The sequence below is a fragment of the Geospiza fortis genome, unplaced genomic scaffold (genome assembly GCF_000277835.1).
Source record: "Geospiza fortis unplaced genomic scaffold, GeoFor_1.0 scaffold271, whole genome shotgun sequence".
In the NCBI taxonomy this organism is placed as follows: Eukaryota; Metazoa; Chordata; class Aves; order Passeriformes; family Thraupidae; genus Geospiza; species Geospiza fortis.
This window is the reverse complement of record NW_005054405.1, coordinates 2,483,574-2,500,482: the sequence shown is the minus strand read 5'-3', so window position 1 is coordinate 2,500,482 and position 16,909 is coordinate 2,483,574. Positions and strand designations below refer to the sequence as shown.

General features: G+C 43.7%; 1 protein-coding gene across 2 annotated transcripts in view; it reads left to right on the top strand.

Moving 5' to 3' along the window:
• Positions 1-214: 214 nt before the first annotated feature.
• The window catches only part of STON1 (stonin 1), a 21,791-nt gene continuing 5,096 nt past the window's right edge, over positions 215-16,909 (top strand). Inside the window, exons 1-3 of one of the 2 annotated variants that reach the window (XM_031061255.1) lie at positions 215-301; positions 10,456-11,156; positions 11,313-12,435. In XM_031061255.1, the coding sequence (XP_030917115.1) occupies positions 10,470-11,156; positions 11,313-12,435 (1,810 nt within the window). In that variant the 5' untranslated portion in view covers positions 215-301; positions 10,456-10,469. Of the gene's footprint in view, positions 302-10,455; positions 12,436-16,909 lie in introns of both variants that reach the window. The other variant, XM_005426213.2, reaches the window with a different exon arrangement.

The window sequence follows — 16,909 nt, the reverse complement described above, 5'->3', positions numbered from 1 at the left end:
CCTTTCCTCCTCTCTCCTCTCTCTCCTCTCTCTCCTCTCTCCTCTCTCCTCTCTCCTCTCTCTCCTCTCTCCTCTCTCTCCTCTCTCCTCTCTTTTCCCTTTCCTCTTTCCCCTCTTCCTTTGCTCTTCTTTCCCAGTGACAGTGGTGAAAATGGGATGGTTTTGCCCCGGGGCTTTAAATCACGGCGGAAATCGGGAGGATTTGTGTGCCGGGCATCCTACGGGATTTCATTCCCATGACTTCTGCCTTGCTAGGGAGGAGACTGGGGCAGGCGAGGAGTGTTTTTCTTTAATACTCGAAGTGAGTTGAATTCCTGGAGCCTTTCTCATGTTTTCTTAGCGGTTCGGCTGCTGATGTTAAAGTATGCGCGTAGGGTCAGGGTGTTTGAAAGCGTGGCTGCAGGAATCTCTCCCATAGATCCAGCCGGGGCTTTGGGAGAACGCCCGGAGCGGATGCAGAGGATGTGCTGCACGGGGCTGGGATGTTTGAACCGCGCTGACCATGCCTCCCCCTAGTGCAGACCCCGGGGATGGAGCTTTAAGGATAGTGTAAACGAGAAAAAAAATGTAGAAAATATCCCCTTTCTGGCTTTAGGTGAGTGCTCACCGAAGGGGGGGCTTTGCATTAAGGGTTTTTTTTTAAGGTGTAGCTGTTCTGATATTTGTGGGAAACAAGGGTGCTGAGAAAAGTGCTGACTGAGCTGTTCTCCGGACCCAAGTGAAAATTACACAATTCTATGCTTCCCCCGGTGTTTTTGCTGTGAGGTGGAGAAACCCTGACTGATTTCTCTGCAAACAGGACTTAGCTTTTTTTTGGGAGGGTGGTAACGACTGGCTGGGGAGGAGGGAACAGAAGTTTTGGAGCCTGAGGCTTTTAAGCATGAACTGTTCATTTTGGTGTTAACTCGCTTTGCCCTGTCTGGGGACTGAGACTCTTCTGTAGCTGTGAAAGGAGAAAAAGCAGCAGCTGAAGAGAACACTTTGTGTTGTCTGATTTGTGCAAGGGGAGAAAATGCTGTGAGGAAAGATTAGCTGCCTCCTTTCCTCCGTGTGTGAGTGGAGAACTCAGCCCTGTGCTCTGTAACCAGCTGTGGCTGAGCTAGAGTAATTTGTTTCAACAGGCCAGAGATTGTATTTAGCTGATGCTGGAGTTGTAAACTACACCCCTGGGAAAAGCTGCCCCGAGGCAGGTATCAGGTCCTTGCTTCATGCTCGGCTTTGATTGTTTTCCTTCTCCCTCATGAATATGCAGCAAGTGTTGTTTTCTATCACTTCAAAAGTTTTTGGGGTTTGTAAACTTAATGGCCCAGCTTGTTGATGATCTCTGACTAGCACGTTAATGTAGGTTTGTAAATTAATCTGTGTGTGGACATTAACTCCAGCATGAAAACAGAGATGCACTATCCTGGGCAGTGTTTGGGTTTGTGTTTGGGGAAACAAGATCCCTCTAGTCCAGCACTCCTTTTCTTCTGGTTTTGGTTGGTATAAATATAAGCTGACGTCTTCTGCTTCAGCAAAGCAGGCTGCCCACGTGTCTGTCTTAAAAGGCTTTTGGAGAGGAACCCAAATGAGGCTTTTTTTGGTGTCTGTGTTATGAATTGCACTTTCTGACATGACTGTCATCAGTTGCTATTAACAGTACTTGTATCCAAACAAGCAAGGATTTAATCAGTACATCTTCTCCTTACTGCTGGTATTCCTGTAAGGCCTGAAAGCAGGGAGAAGGGGAGTATCCCATGGATCAGGTGAGAGCTGCTCTGCCAGAAAATGTTCCTGACAGCTGTCAGACAGTACTTTTCATGTCTAAAGACCTCTACAAATCTTATGTCATGGGTTATACTCCAGGAAGGTATTGCCAGGTGTTTGTTGGGCACTAAGGCATCAGGCAGTTTTAAGGGCAGATATAAAAACTGACTCAGAACTAAAACCAAAGCAAAAAAAAAAAAAGGGACTATTATGCTGTTCAGTGGTTTTCCTAAATACAGTATTTCTGTCAGCTTCCCTACCTTTTATTGCTCACTCTGACATTAGTGGCAAGAGTTTTGAAGTGTTCTTCTGTGCTGTGTATTCTTTGTGGCATTTCATCCCTCCCGTCCCTTGGACACTGCAAACACTAGCAGAGGACCAGAATTAAACTTCTTTCTGTCCATAGCCAGCTAAATATTTTGATATGTGACCTGTGTGCCAAAGTAAAGTACTCAGGCCTTTTTTTTTAATCCAGAGAGCTGCTTAATCCTAAAAAAAAAAAAAAAAAAAAAAAAGCTGTTGCTATCACAGAAGTGGGACAGTCACCCATAACTGCATTTCTGCTGCTTCTTAGTCCATTTTAAATCTCTGTCTCCGCCCAGGGGGAGAAGAGAGGGAGAGGTTTGGGATGTTAAAGTACTTGCCAGAGCCCTGTGCAGAGCTGCTGTGACCACAGCACTTCTGTGGGATGTGCGTGCTTTCCTAATAATAACATGTTTCCTAAACACAGTTAAAAGAATTGCTTCAGTAGATGCAGTAACATTCCATTAACTTAGTGACCTGCAGAAGTACTGCAAAAAAAATAGATTTATTTTCCTGTCTCTTCTAGGCCAGAGCATTTTTTTTATTATTAAAAGAGCCCAACAAACTTCTGTACAGTAAAATGACAGCTGGTGTCAATAAACAGTTTACATGAATGCATACTGTCCCTTGGTTCTCCCAAATGTGCCTATGGAGTGTGAGCTGTGCCATGACTGTGGTGATGCTGAAGAGGAGTGTGGTTCAGAGGATGAAGCAGGACTAGCCCAGGGAGCTAAATGTGAGTGGGCCCTGTGGGAGCTGTGTTGTACACGTGACAGGAACATAATGAAATAAGTGAATTAAATATGTTTTATTTATCTTGTCTATGCAGATAATGGGGAGAAATTAAATGGAACAGCACAGATCAAAAGCCAACCTCCAGCTAAAAAACTTTTTAAGGGTCACAGGTTTGCAGTGAGCACTTTCTAACATTAAAAAAAAACAAAGGAGTTTTCACAATGCACTGCTATGTGTAACTGTTTTGCTTTGAGAAAATGCAATCATGTCTTGCATCACACTTTGCAATCACCTCTTGCACACAAGTGATGTGTCTTAGAAGGCACTGTGACATCCAGAAAAGAAGAGAATAAAAGCTCTGAGTAGTTAATATTGATTTCATCAGGCTTTTTTGTTATTTCTTTTAGGAAAAACAAGCTTTTTCTGTTAAAGATGTTCACTAAAACATAGAGAACCATTTTGTGGTTCTCAGGATTTAATCCAGTTCTAATTTGAGCTAGTAAAACTGTTCCTAGTGTCTTTGATAGCAGACTGTGTCCTCCTGAGGGTTTTCCTGGCCATCCCATTTGCCAGCAAAGGGGGTGTGAGCAGGGGTCCCCCTGTCCTGCCTTCCCTGTTCCAGCCTGGAGCCCAAAGATGCACAGACCCACCCACGGGCCACTAGACCTGTGTTAGTGACCCCTGGGACAGTCTGTCACCTCCTGAGGTGGGGAATCTGCCCAGAAAACAGGAAAATGCTGGGATGGAACTCTGCTGGGTGTCATCTGCAGGAACCGACTGGGAGCTTAGAACTGATGTGCTCAAGAAAGATGCTCAGACTCGTGCTGAGTACTGCTGTTTGCTTTCTTACACATATGCCAGAGACAAAGGTGGTTTTTATCACTTTGGTTACCTTAAAAGGAAAACCAAACAGGTTCTAAGTGTACCCAGGGCTCTTCTTTATGTACCAGAATTATGCAGTTTGTGGTGTGATATGTTATTTCATCCCTGAAACAAAGCAGTTACATGTAGCTGTGGCTTCATGGTATTACTGTTTTGTTTTGTTTTGTTTTGTTTTTTTCTTTTGTGTTAGAAAGTGTTTGTTGCAAGCTGTGAACCTTGGATGTTTCGTAGCTGAAGGCTGATTTTTGCCTGCCTTCTTTCTCCACGCTGTGACATTCACTGGTTGGTGTGTCCTGTAGGGTGCCTGGACATGGGCTGAGTCACAGCAGGTGGTGCAGGACCTGCTGAAGGAAACCTTACAGCTCCCCTCAGGTGAGAGAGGTGGCCTGTGGGGTCAGAGGACTTCTGCTGCTTTTTGCAGCTTCAGGTCTGCATTCCAGTGTCTTTCCTGATGGGAAAGATACAGTGGGTCTCTATTTTAGTTTATATTTTTAAAAAATATATTTTAGAAAATTATTATTTTTAATTTATTCTATTTAGTTTATGTTATCTTATTCTGAAAGTTATGTTCCTGATAACAAGCTCTGCAAGGAACTCCTTGAGAGGAATGAGGGTGCAGATCCCAGGTGGCTGTGCGGCCGTGATTTGTAAAAACCCCTCGATCCCTTTAGGAAATACCTTTGGTTTGCCTCCATAAAATCATACAGACACTTCCAGTAAAATGCCTCCAAGCTTTTCTGCCTTGATTCCTGTTCCCCACTAGGAAAACAGGGAAGGACAAAGCTGATGTGACTCACCAGTGGTGATGTGACTGCTGGAGCAGGGTGAGGGAGGGTGTGGGAATCACGGCTCCTGTCTATGGGAAGGGTGGCTGAAGCTGATGGAGTTACACACAAGATCAGTCATGCATGAGGTTTTGTTGTCTTTTCCAGGCAGCTTTGGAATGACTTCACATCTGAGTATTAGGGAAGGACTCTCAGAATGGATCGGCACATGAAAAGCAGTTTTTTTTACAGCGTGTAACAGCTGAGGTTTGAGTGATTATCCAGGGCAAAGATGGGAATTGTTGTGAGTAGCTGTGCCAAATTTTCACATCCACTGGAAGATCCTCACCATCCAACCTCCTCCTCTTGTCAGCAAGGAGAATTAATCCTTTGGGGGTGATCCACTTCAGGCACAGCTGAGCAGGCTTGAATGGTTACCAGAGATGTGCTCTGGCTGCTTTTCTTTCATTCTCCATGGGAGCATCCCATAGGATTTCCCTCTGGTTTGACTCTCATATCAGCTCACAGCCTTTTAAAGCACGAAGAGGCAGAGCAGTTGGAATTTCCTCAGGCCTCTATCGTGCAGTGGCTGTGGGATCCCTGCCTGGCTGCATCCCAGATGCTCTCCTGGTGTGCAGGGATCGGCAGCGCTGTGACCTGGTGGTGGGGAGTCCCCCACACCCCAAACCCTGTGACATCCTCCTCACTGGAGAGTGTTTTAGCTTCTACCCAACCCTTTTCTCTATCAAAGAAAGCGAGTGTTCTCTCTGCTTGGGGGTTGTGATGGGTTGTGTTGATACCCTTAAAAATGTCAATTTTTTCAAGCTTGTGCCTTCAGGCAGGAGCAAGGAACAGCGAGAGGTGTTTGCAAGAGCTGCTTTGCTCTGGGGACGTGCACACTGTCAAAAGCTGAAAGCTTTAATTCCTCCAGCTCTCAGGGCCAAGAGTAAGGAATTCCAAATTAAACAGATTAGCTGCAAGCCCTGAACTTCTCCCAGCTGTGCCTATGCCCCAGAGAGTGAGCAATGTAAATGAAAGGTCACATTGCACTTTGAAGTTGGTGTATTTTTGACTATTACACCAGTTCCTTATTTTCTAAAATGAGTAATGCAGTGGGAGGCTTAATTCATATCCCAAATACAAGAAAATGCCAAGAAATTCCTATGTCCCATCAGCTGTGGCTTTTGTTTATGTTTATTTCAGACGTATAGACTGGATACATTTTTTTATGTGTATCTAGGAGAGAAAAAGAAGAGTTAAATAGAAGTGCAGCCACATGTAATATCAAAGTAAAATTTGAGGCAAATCATCATAAATCAAGCAGTATTTTATGTAGAAGTTGTGCTTCAAGTTTGGGGTTTTTTTTCAGAGTTAAGTAATAACCAAAACAGTGACACAAAGAATATGGCTGTAAAACAGAGATAAATCTGCCATGTTTTACTTGGATATCACAAGGGCTTAGAAACATTTAGGGTGTTTTATATGCCATATGTGCTTTATTGCTTAAACTGCAGAGAATTTGTACCTCCCTGAGGGACTCTTGCACTCTGTGGCAAAATGCTTGAAGAATTGTCTGGGTGTTTGTAGAAAGAACAGCAACAACTCATGGTGTGGTTGTGGGACAGCTTCACCACAGTGTGCCCAGGATGCAGAGCTTGGCATTAAATTTCCATATGGCCTGTATGCAACAGACAACCTTGCTCCTGGAAATAAAACGGGCTTGTAAGAGGGTATGGGGTCCATAGTTTTTCTGGAAGGGTGGAAATAAAAATGGCCAGGCACTGTCCACAAACAGAGCAGCTCATGTGAAGTGCTCAGCTTATTTGGAAGGGATGATTTAACTCTTTTGTCACACTGCCTTTAGATGAATCTGGTTTTTTTTTTCTGAGCTTGGAGCAAGTAATGAGGCTGGTGTTTACCCAGCTGAGCCAGTGGCACACATAAGTTTTGTGCTTGGGTGTTACAAAGGGAATTTGTTTACAGGATGTGTAGCTTAACAGTTCTGGAGGCGCAATGGCCTCTGGAGCTAGAGAGGCAATAAGGAATGTATTTATAAAATTATGCTTTTCTGTGTGTTGGGAGTGTGAGTACTGTCTATTAAACACTGCATTTACTTGCTTTATGCTTTGCAGAAGGGAGGTGCTTCCCTGACCTTTATCTCCTCCAATATTTTAAAAGAGAGCCTTTATGTTTGAACATAAGGGGATGTGCTTGAGGGTTTTAATTGGTGCCAAATTTTAGGGAAGACCCCTAAAGAGAGGGAGATGTGCAGGGGGTCCAGTTGTGTCCTGCGCTGGTTCAGTGCTGCTGCTGTGAAGGAGGTGACAGGAGGCTGTGCTGTCACAGCGTGGTGGGGACATTGCTGATGGCACACCAGCACCTCAGCTCCCTGAGCACCCAGCCGCATCTGGATTAAAAGTGCCAAAGCCAATACCTTGGGATGCACCTTAGAGTGAGCAGGGAGTTATTATTAGTGCAGGAAGAGGTAACAATATCCCCCAGCAAGGCATGGAAGCTGAGCTGTGTTTTTGCTGCAGATTTGATCTGGGATTTCTGGAGCAACAAAGGACCCAGGGATAGCTACAGCCTATAAAATCTCTCAATAATAGGACAGGATTTCTCTTCTCTCCATCCTCAAGGTATTAAAATGAAGAAATTAAGCTGCAATGACTGCTCATTAAATGCTGAAGGAGTGTGTTAATCTGATAAATGGGAAAATTGTTTTCAGGCAGAAGAGGATGAATTGAAATGAATTGCAAGTTTTGGGTTCACTGGAATTAATGCACCTAGGATCAACTGTTATTTCAGCCAGCTTTTTTTTACTGGCAGTTTCAATATTCTAAAAATGGTATTTCCTGCCTCCTCTCTGAACAAGATACCACACATGCTTGTAATTTAAATGTCACAGGCCCCATAACATGTGTGATCAATGGTATCTTGTATCATTTTCCTTTTACCCAAAGCATTTGGGTTACATTTATGTGGGTCCCATGGGGAACCTTTTCTTTTTGGAGGCAAAACACATCTATCTTGAAACCTAAATTTTAGTTTGATTTCAAGGAAAAATGTCCCAGTTCATAGGAAGGAATTTGGAGCACAGTTTAGGACAAAATAGAAATTGAAAGTATTACTTTATTGTTTTGTGCAGATGTAAAAGAATCAGAAAACAAGTGATGTAAAGCAGCATAAGACTGATTTTTTTTTTATTTTAAATACTAGATGAGTGGTGCTATCCTTAACACACAAGAGGTCGCATTTCCTTGTATTAGCATGACATTATCCAATCAGCTTTTAAAAATCCATTTGGGCTTTTTTCCTCCATTCCTAGTAGTCATTTTTGGGGATCAGTGAGCAACAGTAGGGGAAACACTATCTATTTAAACACTTGTTGCACGTGTGTTTTTATTATCATCAGCATCTTTTTTTTATTTTAAAAAATTCCCATGTAACTGCCACAGCAACAAGACCTGAAAGCTGCAGCCTCTGACAGGTACACAGAGGGCATTGTGACTGCAGAGGAAAGAGGTTTTTACACTTTTTTCCATCTAGGGAAGTGGTTTTCTTCATTGACACTTACTGACTGAAGTTAAATGTTTGGCAGGTGGAGTTCAAACATCTTTTTGTTTTGTAATGGGAAAAAAAACCCTGCCAAATAATCTGCAGCATCGCATTTTAAAAAGGGAGTAGTAACAGACCTTGGGGGAAAAAACCCCCCTGAACATCTGGGAATAATAAAGGACACTGAAAAATTCCATTTCTAACAAGAAAGGGAAACAGTCTACAAATGTGTTCTTTATTGTAAACACCCGATTTTATGATTTCTTTTCCATTGGTGCATCTCAGTGTTGTGTGATTTCCCTTTGAGCATGGCTGTGGTCACACGGGAGGGTTGTGGCAGCATCCCCAGAGGCCCTCCACAGAGAAAGGCTTCTCTCCCATCCACATTGCGTTTTCTTTTCTCTCTCTGGCCATCCCTTATCTCCTGTAAATGCCAGAGGAGTTTTTAGTGGCAGCCTTTGAGGCTGTTTCCTTATGTTCTCTTGTCTACCAGGCTGCCCCAGTGTCCCAGCTGTTCCAGGAAAAAGCCACACCCCGAGCCAGCATCACATTAGCTGCTCGTAACAAACGAGGCTTTGAAAGAAGGGCTGAAAACTTTGAAACTTCAGCTCTAGAAATAATTAATGCTGAAAGAGCCATGGTGGCAACCAGAGGGAGAGGAGGAGAAGGGTGTGATATGGGAGGAAAAAATGATGACCAAGTCAGAGACCAAATAGCTGTGATTTTTCTTTCCATTGCTGCACTTTATGATGAAGTGATTGTGTGGGTGAAGGACACACTGGTAGTTGTGTGTGTCTGAGCTATGACAGTAATTTGTACTTGTTTGCTCCTTTTCTCTCTCTCTCCTTCTGTAAGTGGTGATTAGAGTGCTTATAAAATAACTAGCATAGTGCAAATATTTTTCTGAACAAAAAGGTCGAGAGTTCAAAACCTAATGAAGGAGCAGAGTCCCCCTCTGTTGAGAGCTCTCTGTTGGTCAGCCTCAGAGTAAGCTGATTGTGCCACAGTTTATGGCACTTTCTTACTGGCTACAAACTGCCCCAGAAATAATGAAGTAACGATAAAAATAAAGACTTGTAGCAAGTTTCACTTGGCTGAACTGTAGCATGTCTAGAAGTGAACTGTTCTCTACGTGTTACAGATAAAGAATGGCTTTTATGGTTATGTGGTTCTGTAGTGTGTGCAATTAAACAGCCTGACTGTGGCTCTCTGTGCATGAAGGGCAATAGCTCCAAGTCATCATTAGCTGACCTTAATTAACAGAGTAATGTACATGCAGGTGGTTTTTGTCTGTGTGGACTCTGCCTTCCTTGTGCTTTCAGGCAAACGTGGATGTGTTCTGACAGAACAAGAGTAACTTTCTATCAAATGAGCCATGTTTATATGTGCCCCCCTGTTGTTCCATTGTACTCCATGCCTCCTCAGGCACTGGCAATTTTTTACTTGCTCCCTCATCAGGCAGGAGCAGTGGGGAGGAAAAACTTTGGGGGCAACATGCCCTGCATAAGGATGCAATGAGCATTTAAATTTCAGCGCACAATTTAGAACCATGAAGGCAAGATTAATGATTTACTGGTTGCAGTCCTGCTCAGAGGACATCCAGCTGAGCCCTTTTACCAAAGACACTTTGTTTGATGGAGTGTAGTTTATTAATTGGTTTAAAGACCTGTCCTTTTTCCAGGCCACCAGCCAATTCAGTGCTTGGCAGATGTGAGTGGTGTTACTTGGCCTTGAGTTGTGTTTCATCAGCATTTTGTTTGCGGTGGAGGCTTGCAGTCTACTCCTCAGCAAGAATGTACTGCTCATCCTTAGGGCTAATTTCTTGTTTAAAAGTTTAATGCCTTTCCAATGCTTCCTTATAACATTTCCAGTTAAGAGTGTAAGCCTGGGTTGAAGGAACTGATGTAAAGGGATTCCTGCCCAGGTCCGGCAGGCATCCAGGTTTTTGCCCTGATGACAGCAGCATGTGTACCTTTGCCATCAGCACTGAGCTGCTACAGCTTTTCATCAAAAAAATTATCCCTTCTCTCCCTCCTGATTCTATTTTTGGAAACAGCTGCACCATTCTTAGTAAAATGCTGGGAAGGAGGGGAAACCTTACCCTGGAGCAAATGCCCAGTATGGAAAAATCTGTCCATATTTGAAATGATGCATAAGCTGTATAGTATTATGTTGTATGTAATGAAGCTGAAAGTATTATTCAAGCAGTCCTGTACTGCTGTGGGGCATTCTGCTCTCTCTGATTGAGAGGCTCTGTACATCAGATGCAACAGCTTGTAGAGCTTAGAACTCCCTTCAATCCCCAGCCTGGGAGAGCAGTGGGGATTCAGGGCAGTTTATCAGTTTCTACACAGCTATCTCAGATTATACATGTAAAACAAAATACACTGGATTTGTGAAATGCTTGCAAATTTGAGCTTTGTGTGTTTTGAGTTTGATTTGAATCATGTTTGTTGTTTCTTCATAGATGGCTTGCGGGTGATGCGTTGTGCAAGTGCCTCAAGTTTTTCCTACAAGATGTGTTCCCCAAATCCAGCAAACTGGGTCACCTTTGATGATGAGCCCCTCTTCCAGTCACCTCAGAAACTGGTTGACAATCAGAGTAGCTCCAGACCAAATGGCCTTAAGCTCAACCTGTGCAGTGTTCATGAGTCTTCAAGTAGGTCATCCTCCACAGGCAGCACTCCGCTCTCATCTCCTGTGGTTGATTTCTACCTGAGTCCTGGACCCCCCAGCAACTCTCCACTTACTACACCTACCAGAGACTACCCAGGAAATCCCTGCATTCCAAAGTCTGGGATTCACATGCTTTACCCCATCCCTGAATGGCCGTCAAATGTTAACCCTTCTCCATCCCCCGGGATTTGCTCATCCCTGGCCTCGCAGAAACCGAGCAGCCTTCCTTTGAGCCCCTCACCTAATGACCATCCAGGTAAGACTTTGGTCTCCAAATCAGCAGATGAAGGAAGTCCTAACCCACCAGGAAGCTGCGAGGAGCTGGCTCCAGGACACTTCCCATACTTCCACAGTGACTGTGCTTTTTCCAGTCCTTTTTGGAAGGAAGGATGCTCCCTCAGCATGTCACCAGCTGACGCTAGCATGCACAGGAAGGACAAAGTGCTTGACAGGAGTGGGTGTCATCCTAGAGACAAAGAAACATGTCATGATCAGAAAAGCCTTAACCAGGGCTCCTTCAGTTACATCTGTGAGAGGCTTGAACACCTACAAGCTGACAGCTCTGAGGCCATGGAAAACCCACCCATCTCCAGCAGCCCCGCGTGGCACAAGCTCTCCCCTGCCATCCCACGCAGCCTTTTCAGGAGCCAGAAATCAGATGGGTGGCCATTCATGCTGAGGATTCCTGAGAAGAAGAACATGATGTCATCTCGGCAGTGGGGCCCCATTTACCTGAGTGTCCTGGCTGGAGGGGTGCTGCAGATGTATTACGAAAAGGGCCTGGAGAAACCTTTCAAGGAATTCCAGCTGCAGCCACAGTGCAAGCTGTCCGAACCCAAACTGGAGAGCTACAATGTCTCAGGAAAAATCCACACTGTGAAGATCGAGTGCGTGTCTTACACGGAGAAGAGGAGGTACCACCCCAAAGTAGAGGTGATCCATGAGCCAGAGGTGGAGCAGATGTTGAAGCTGGGCACCACCGACTATAACGACTTCACTGATTTCCTCGCGATAGTCGAGGACGAGCTCATGAAGCTTCCTACTGTTTCCAGACAAAAGAGGAATTATGAAGAGCAAGAAATGACTCTGGAAATAGTGGATAACTTTTGGGGGAAAGTCACTAAGGCAGAAGGAAAACTTGTAGAAAGTGCTGTCATCACACACATTTACTGCCTGTGTTTTGTGAACGGTGGTGCTGAGTGTTTCCTAACCCTGAACGACCTGGAGCTCCAGAAGAGGGACGAGCGCTACTTTGAGAAGGAGCAGGACAAGAAGTGGATTGATATTCTTGACTGCCATTTCCATAACTGTGTCAAAGCACAGGAATTTGAGCAGTCACGGATTATTAAGTTTACACCCCTGGATGCCTGCAGGCTGGAACTGATGCGTTTCAGGACGCGCTACAATGGGCAAGACCTTCCCTTTTCTGTGAAGGCTGCAGTGGTGGTTCAGGGGGCATACATTGAACTTCAGGCTTTCATCAACATGGCCTCAACTGCTCACATCCCCGCACGTTTACCCTCTGTGAAATACTGTGAAAATGTTATGATACGCTTTCCTGTTCCCACACAGTGGATCAAAGCACTTTGGACCATGAACCTCCAAAGGCAGAAGTCCCTAAAAGCCAAAATGAATAGGAGAGCATGCCTTGGGGCTTTGCATGAGGTGGAATCTGACCCCGTAATCCAAGTCTCGGTTGGAACAGCAAAATACGAGAGTGCCTACAGGGCCGTGGTGTGGAAGATTGACAGGCTTCCAGATAAAAATTCAAGTAAATAATTTGTGCTGTGGGCTTGGGTGTGTGTCTTCACTGGGTTTGTGCTTGTGTGCCTCCATCAGCTGTTGTGGTTTGGTTTTTTATCTGTGGGATGCTGTTGGTAGAAGCCAGAATAATCTTTTAGGAAAAAAATCTTTTAGACTTATCAATTTCTTTAAACCATGTTTTCATAATTTATTTGATGGAGGCAGGTGTACTGTCAGTCATTTCAAGTGTGTGGTATCATGGAAGCAGAGCTGATCATTCAGAGTGAAACTCAAGTCTGTAGCAGTAAGGCTGAGGGAAGGGTTTATGCTTCCCATGTACCAGCTGGGCAATGGGTGGGGTGGGAAGCAGAAGTTGGTAAAATGATTTATTAACCAAATATCACACAGCTAATAGAAAAGGTGGTATTGTCACTGCTGGGTCTTGGCTTTCTAGCATCGTTTAAGAAATGGAAGGTGTAACGCAGAACTAGAAGGTGCTGTGGTTAAATTTGCTGTAGGAGCACTGTGCTTTTGCCAAGGCTGGTTTCTGTTACCTCTTTTGTGGGTTTGTGCATTGAGATTGTACATTCATGGCAATAACTGCACTGAAAAAAAATGCCTCCCACTTTATTCCCATTTCTTTCTGGTGGTTTCTCACTGAAAACTTGTAGCAGTACAAACAGCTATGTTTTTAATTGCACATATGGAAGTAGTTAATTTAATTTAAAGGTGAAAATGTGACTTTTTGAAGAAGAAAAAAATACAAATATTTGGGTTCCAAATAATTCCAATTTTTAGTCGTATTACCAGTACCTTTTTAAAGGCATATACTACTTTTCTAAAGGCATAAAAATTCTTGAGGAATACAGTATCCTGCTTCAAGTTCTGCAGAGTGAAGGCATTTGATCCTTTGCTTGATCCTTTGCATTATGTGTACCTGAGGCTTTGGGGATCTGTGTAAGACAACGGCACCTGTTAAAGCATTTAATGTAAAATATCTGTAAAATCTGTACTTTTGAAAAAGGGGGTAAGTGTATGTTACTAACATATGGATTGTCCAAGTCTTGTGTTATCCTGTCTGGGCTAACTGCCTCTTTAAAATGTCCAGAAAAGATTTTACCTTCTTAAGTCCCAGTTTCAGGCATTCTACTACTAAGCCAGGACTAATGGTGGGGGAAGAGCAATGACAGAGAGAGGGAAGAGAAGGGCATGGGCTGGGGAGACTGAAAAATGGGCAGGGAGGGCAGAGAAGTGGTGGAGAGATGTAAGAGAATGAGAAGGCAGAAGAAGATTCTTCATGTCTTCAAAATCCCTGTCCTATGCTCCAGGTTTCAGAGATTTGCACCATGTTGCTATGACCCATGTGTTTTCCCAAGGCTTACAGGAATGTTTGGGTAGCCTTTAGTATTATTTGCTATTTAATGTAGGTTTCTGTAAAATCAAGTCAGCAGTTTAGGCAATTTTAAAGAAGATTCGAAGTCTTACGAATTTCCTGCAGTTCTTTCACCTGAAGATTTGATGTGCACAATTAACTTCAGACTTAAGTTATTTGAAAGGAAGAATTGGGATGTTTTTTGAGGCATTCCACAGCTCTACATTATTTTCCACCAGTAGCTTAAACTTCTGACATTTGAATAATTCCTCTAGCTGAGATCTGCAGAATCATTTGTCTCTGTGAAATGTTCGTGCGTTTGAAAAAAACATTTTGGTAGTAATACTGCCCAGTCAAATTTTAAACCTCTATATCAAGTGCTCTGTACACAGTTAAGAGTTTAAAAATAGAGTTGTCCCAAGGCTTGCCAAGAGTCTGGAGACAGTCAAACTAATAGAAATATGTAAACTTTCATAATGTGTTTACCGCCGGCGGAAAAGTATGCTGAGGACTTTGCTTTCAAAAAGCCTTTGTCCAAAGCTTCTTAAAATAAAAAAAAAAAGAAAGGAGAAGGAAAGGTTGCTTACAGTTACATTGTGGCTCCATTTATGGACATTGAAATATGTTAATATCCACTGGATTCTACTGAAGTGTTTCTTGGAAAAGTGCTGGCCAAGTGAAGTGGGTAGGAGCTGCAAGAAACAGCAGACTTTTAAAAGCTGCCTGTGCCTATTCAGATAGATAGATATTATATTTGGAGTCAGAATTTTAGCATTATTTTTTAAAAAAGGAAAAAAGCTTTGAAGGGCTGATCCAGTGAAATTTCTGCAATTTGAGTGTATGTTTGTGAAACTGGGGCTTAGTGTGAGGAAATGCAGAACATGTTATGATTTTAGCACAGTACTGGGGCCAGACTTTGCAGTGGAGAAGCTGTGTCAGCTGCTTCCCAGGGAGTTCCCAGGAAGCAAGGGAGAGACTAAACTGCAAAGCACTGTGCTTTAATCACTTGCTGTGTAAAGTTGAGCCCTGTGATTTTTCCTGCTAGGAAAAATCCTCCATCCTTGAGCTGTTGTGTAAAGCAACAGTTCTTCAACTGATTATTTCTTATTTCATTCTGCATCATGGAGCCACTGAGGAAGCAGGTACTAAACAAGACAGCAGACTGGAGCTTGAGGAGGTTGTGGCTGCTGGCAGCCTTGTTACAGCATCTGTGCATGGACTGTGCTGTGGGAGGTGATGTGGTTCCCAGGAACCACCAGGTGCTGCTTTTCTTATCTTCTAAACTGCCCAGGTGGAAACTCAAAGCCATGGCTTTGTCAGGTGGGCTCCATCCCTGCCCAGCCACCTCCTTCGGGCACTGGCACCACAGTGAGCTGGGGCTTGGTGGTGGTACTGTCCCACTCCTCTATTCCCTATGCCCTTCTCCCAGCAGGTTGGAGAAATGCACCCATTTAGACATAGCTGCAGGAGTTACTAACTTCTAACAACCCTAAAGTCTGTAAATCTGCTCTTAGTAATTGTTTATGTTTTCATGTTCAAAGTAAGAGTTTTAGATCTGGACCTATTTGGGCAAAACTAGAATTATTACATAACTGAGATAACCAGTACATTATTTTGGCTTAAATTGCTTTGCTTCATGAGCCTTTCTCAGATCAAGGTTGCTTGAATGCTACTTATACAGGTAAAAAAGGGCCAAACAGTGTTAACAAGTGCAAAGTTGGATTATTAATTGTTTTTGAAATGCTTTTTGAATTCTAAATGATATTTGGAATCTAGTTTCATAGTTCTACTGATCTTTTGTTTGTTTGTTTTGGCTTTTTTGTTGGTATTCCTTGGAGACAGAGAGCAAGAGTTTGGAATACTTTTAGGAAACAAGAGCCAGATTTTCATATTTGGGCAGACTAAAATCTCTCAATTCACAGAAGTCTCAGCAAGTTGCATAGACACCTAAACTGCAGGGTTTCTGTCTCATAAGTTATTAAATAAGCTCAGTAATCTCTCCAGATTTTTCTGGTTGCCTCTCAGGAGTGGTTTGATTTCATCAGTCCAGGTGGTCATGTGTTAACAGTGCCTCATAGGCCACATTTTGGATAGCTGGGCTTGACTATGTTATCTTGAATATGTCAGGGCTCTGAATATGCCACCTTAGCACACTGTGCCTGCTCCAACCCACCTGTCTTTCTACAGCACCACCTTTTCTCTCCTCCTGGCCAACACCTGGCTTTTTCAGCATTACAGTTTCTTTTGCAAAAGGATCTTCTACACACAGCCTCTCTGTCTTCTTCTAACTCCAGTGTGACACAAGGCCTGGGAAGCAGTGGTTTCATGGAGCAGAGATGAAAAGACCTTCTCAGTTTTAGGTGAAAACTGGGGGGATGTTCAGAGTCTTCCAAAATTCTGGTCAGTCACTTTGTCATCTGACAGCTGATGGGAAGAAGTTGCTCTGTGCTCCTAGCACAGCCCAGCAGTGGCAGAACTTCACAAGTGAAGGGGTGAGTACTTCCCTTTGACATTGGTGTTGGTGCAGGAGGTAGATGGGCTGGGGGAACCCTGTGTTTTAGGAATAGGCAAAAAGGTCCAATGGAATCTGCTCCAGAGGACCCAAGGGATTATCCTTACCCAGATCCCAAACCTGTTGTCTCTGCCTTTGCAGGCTACCAACTAAGGAAAAGAAAGCACCCCAGAATTCCCAACACCAAACCCACCTCTTGGCTGTCAGACAGCTGGAATATAAACCCAGAAGTTTCTGTGGATGGTCCTGAATCACAACTATGCCATGTCTAGCAGGGAAACCTTCAGCAACATCCCAGGAGGTATGGCTCATCTGTGCCTGGACTCAAATCTGTTATCCAACATTTACCATCCAATATCTGCCCAGGAAAACTCCAAGCTGTGATTATTTCTGGATTCCATTTCTCAGAAGACAGAATAGTTTGCTAGACAATTCCCACTGCTATTTGTTTCTTCATAGGCCTCTCTCCCAAAAAACCTCAAGAAGATTCTCAATTTGACCTCCAAAAGCCCTTAGATGTACGCTGGTTGCCTTCTACCACAAATTAACTACAAGTAGCAAATGCTTTTTCCTTAGATCCTTGATTAACCACAGCCCCAGAGGGCTTGGCATTTCCCT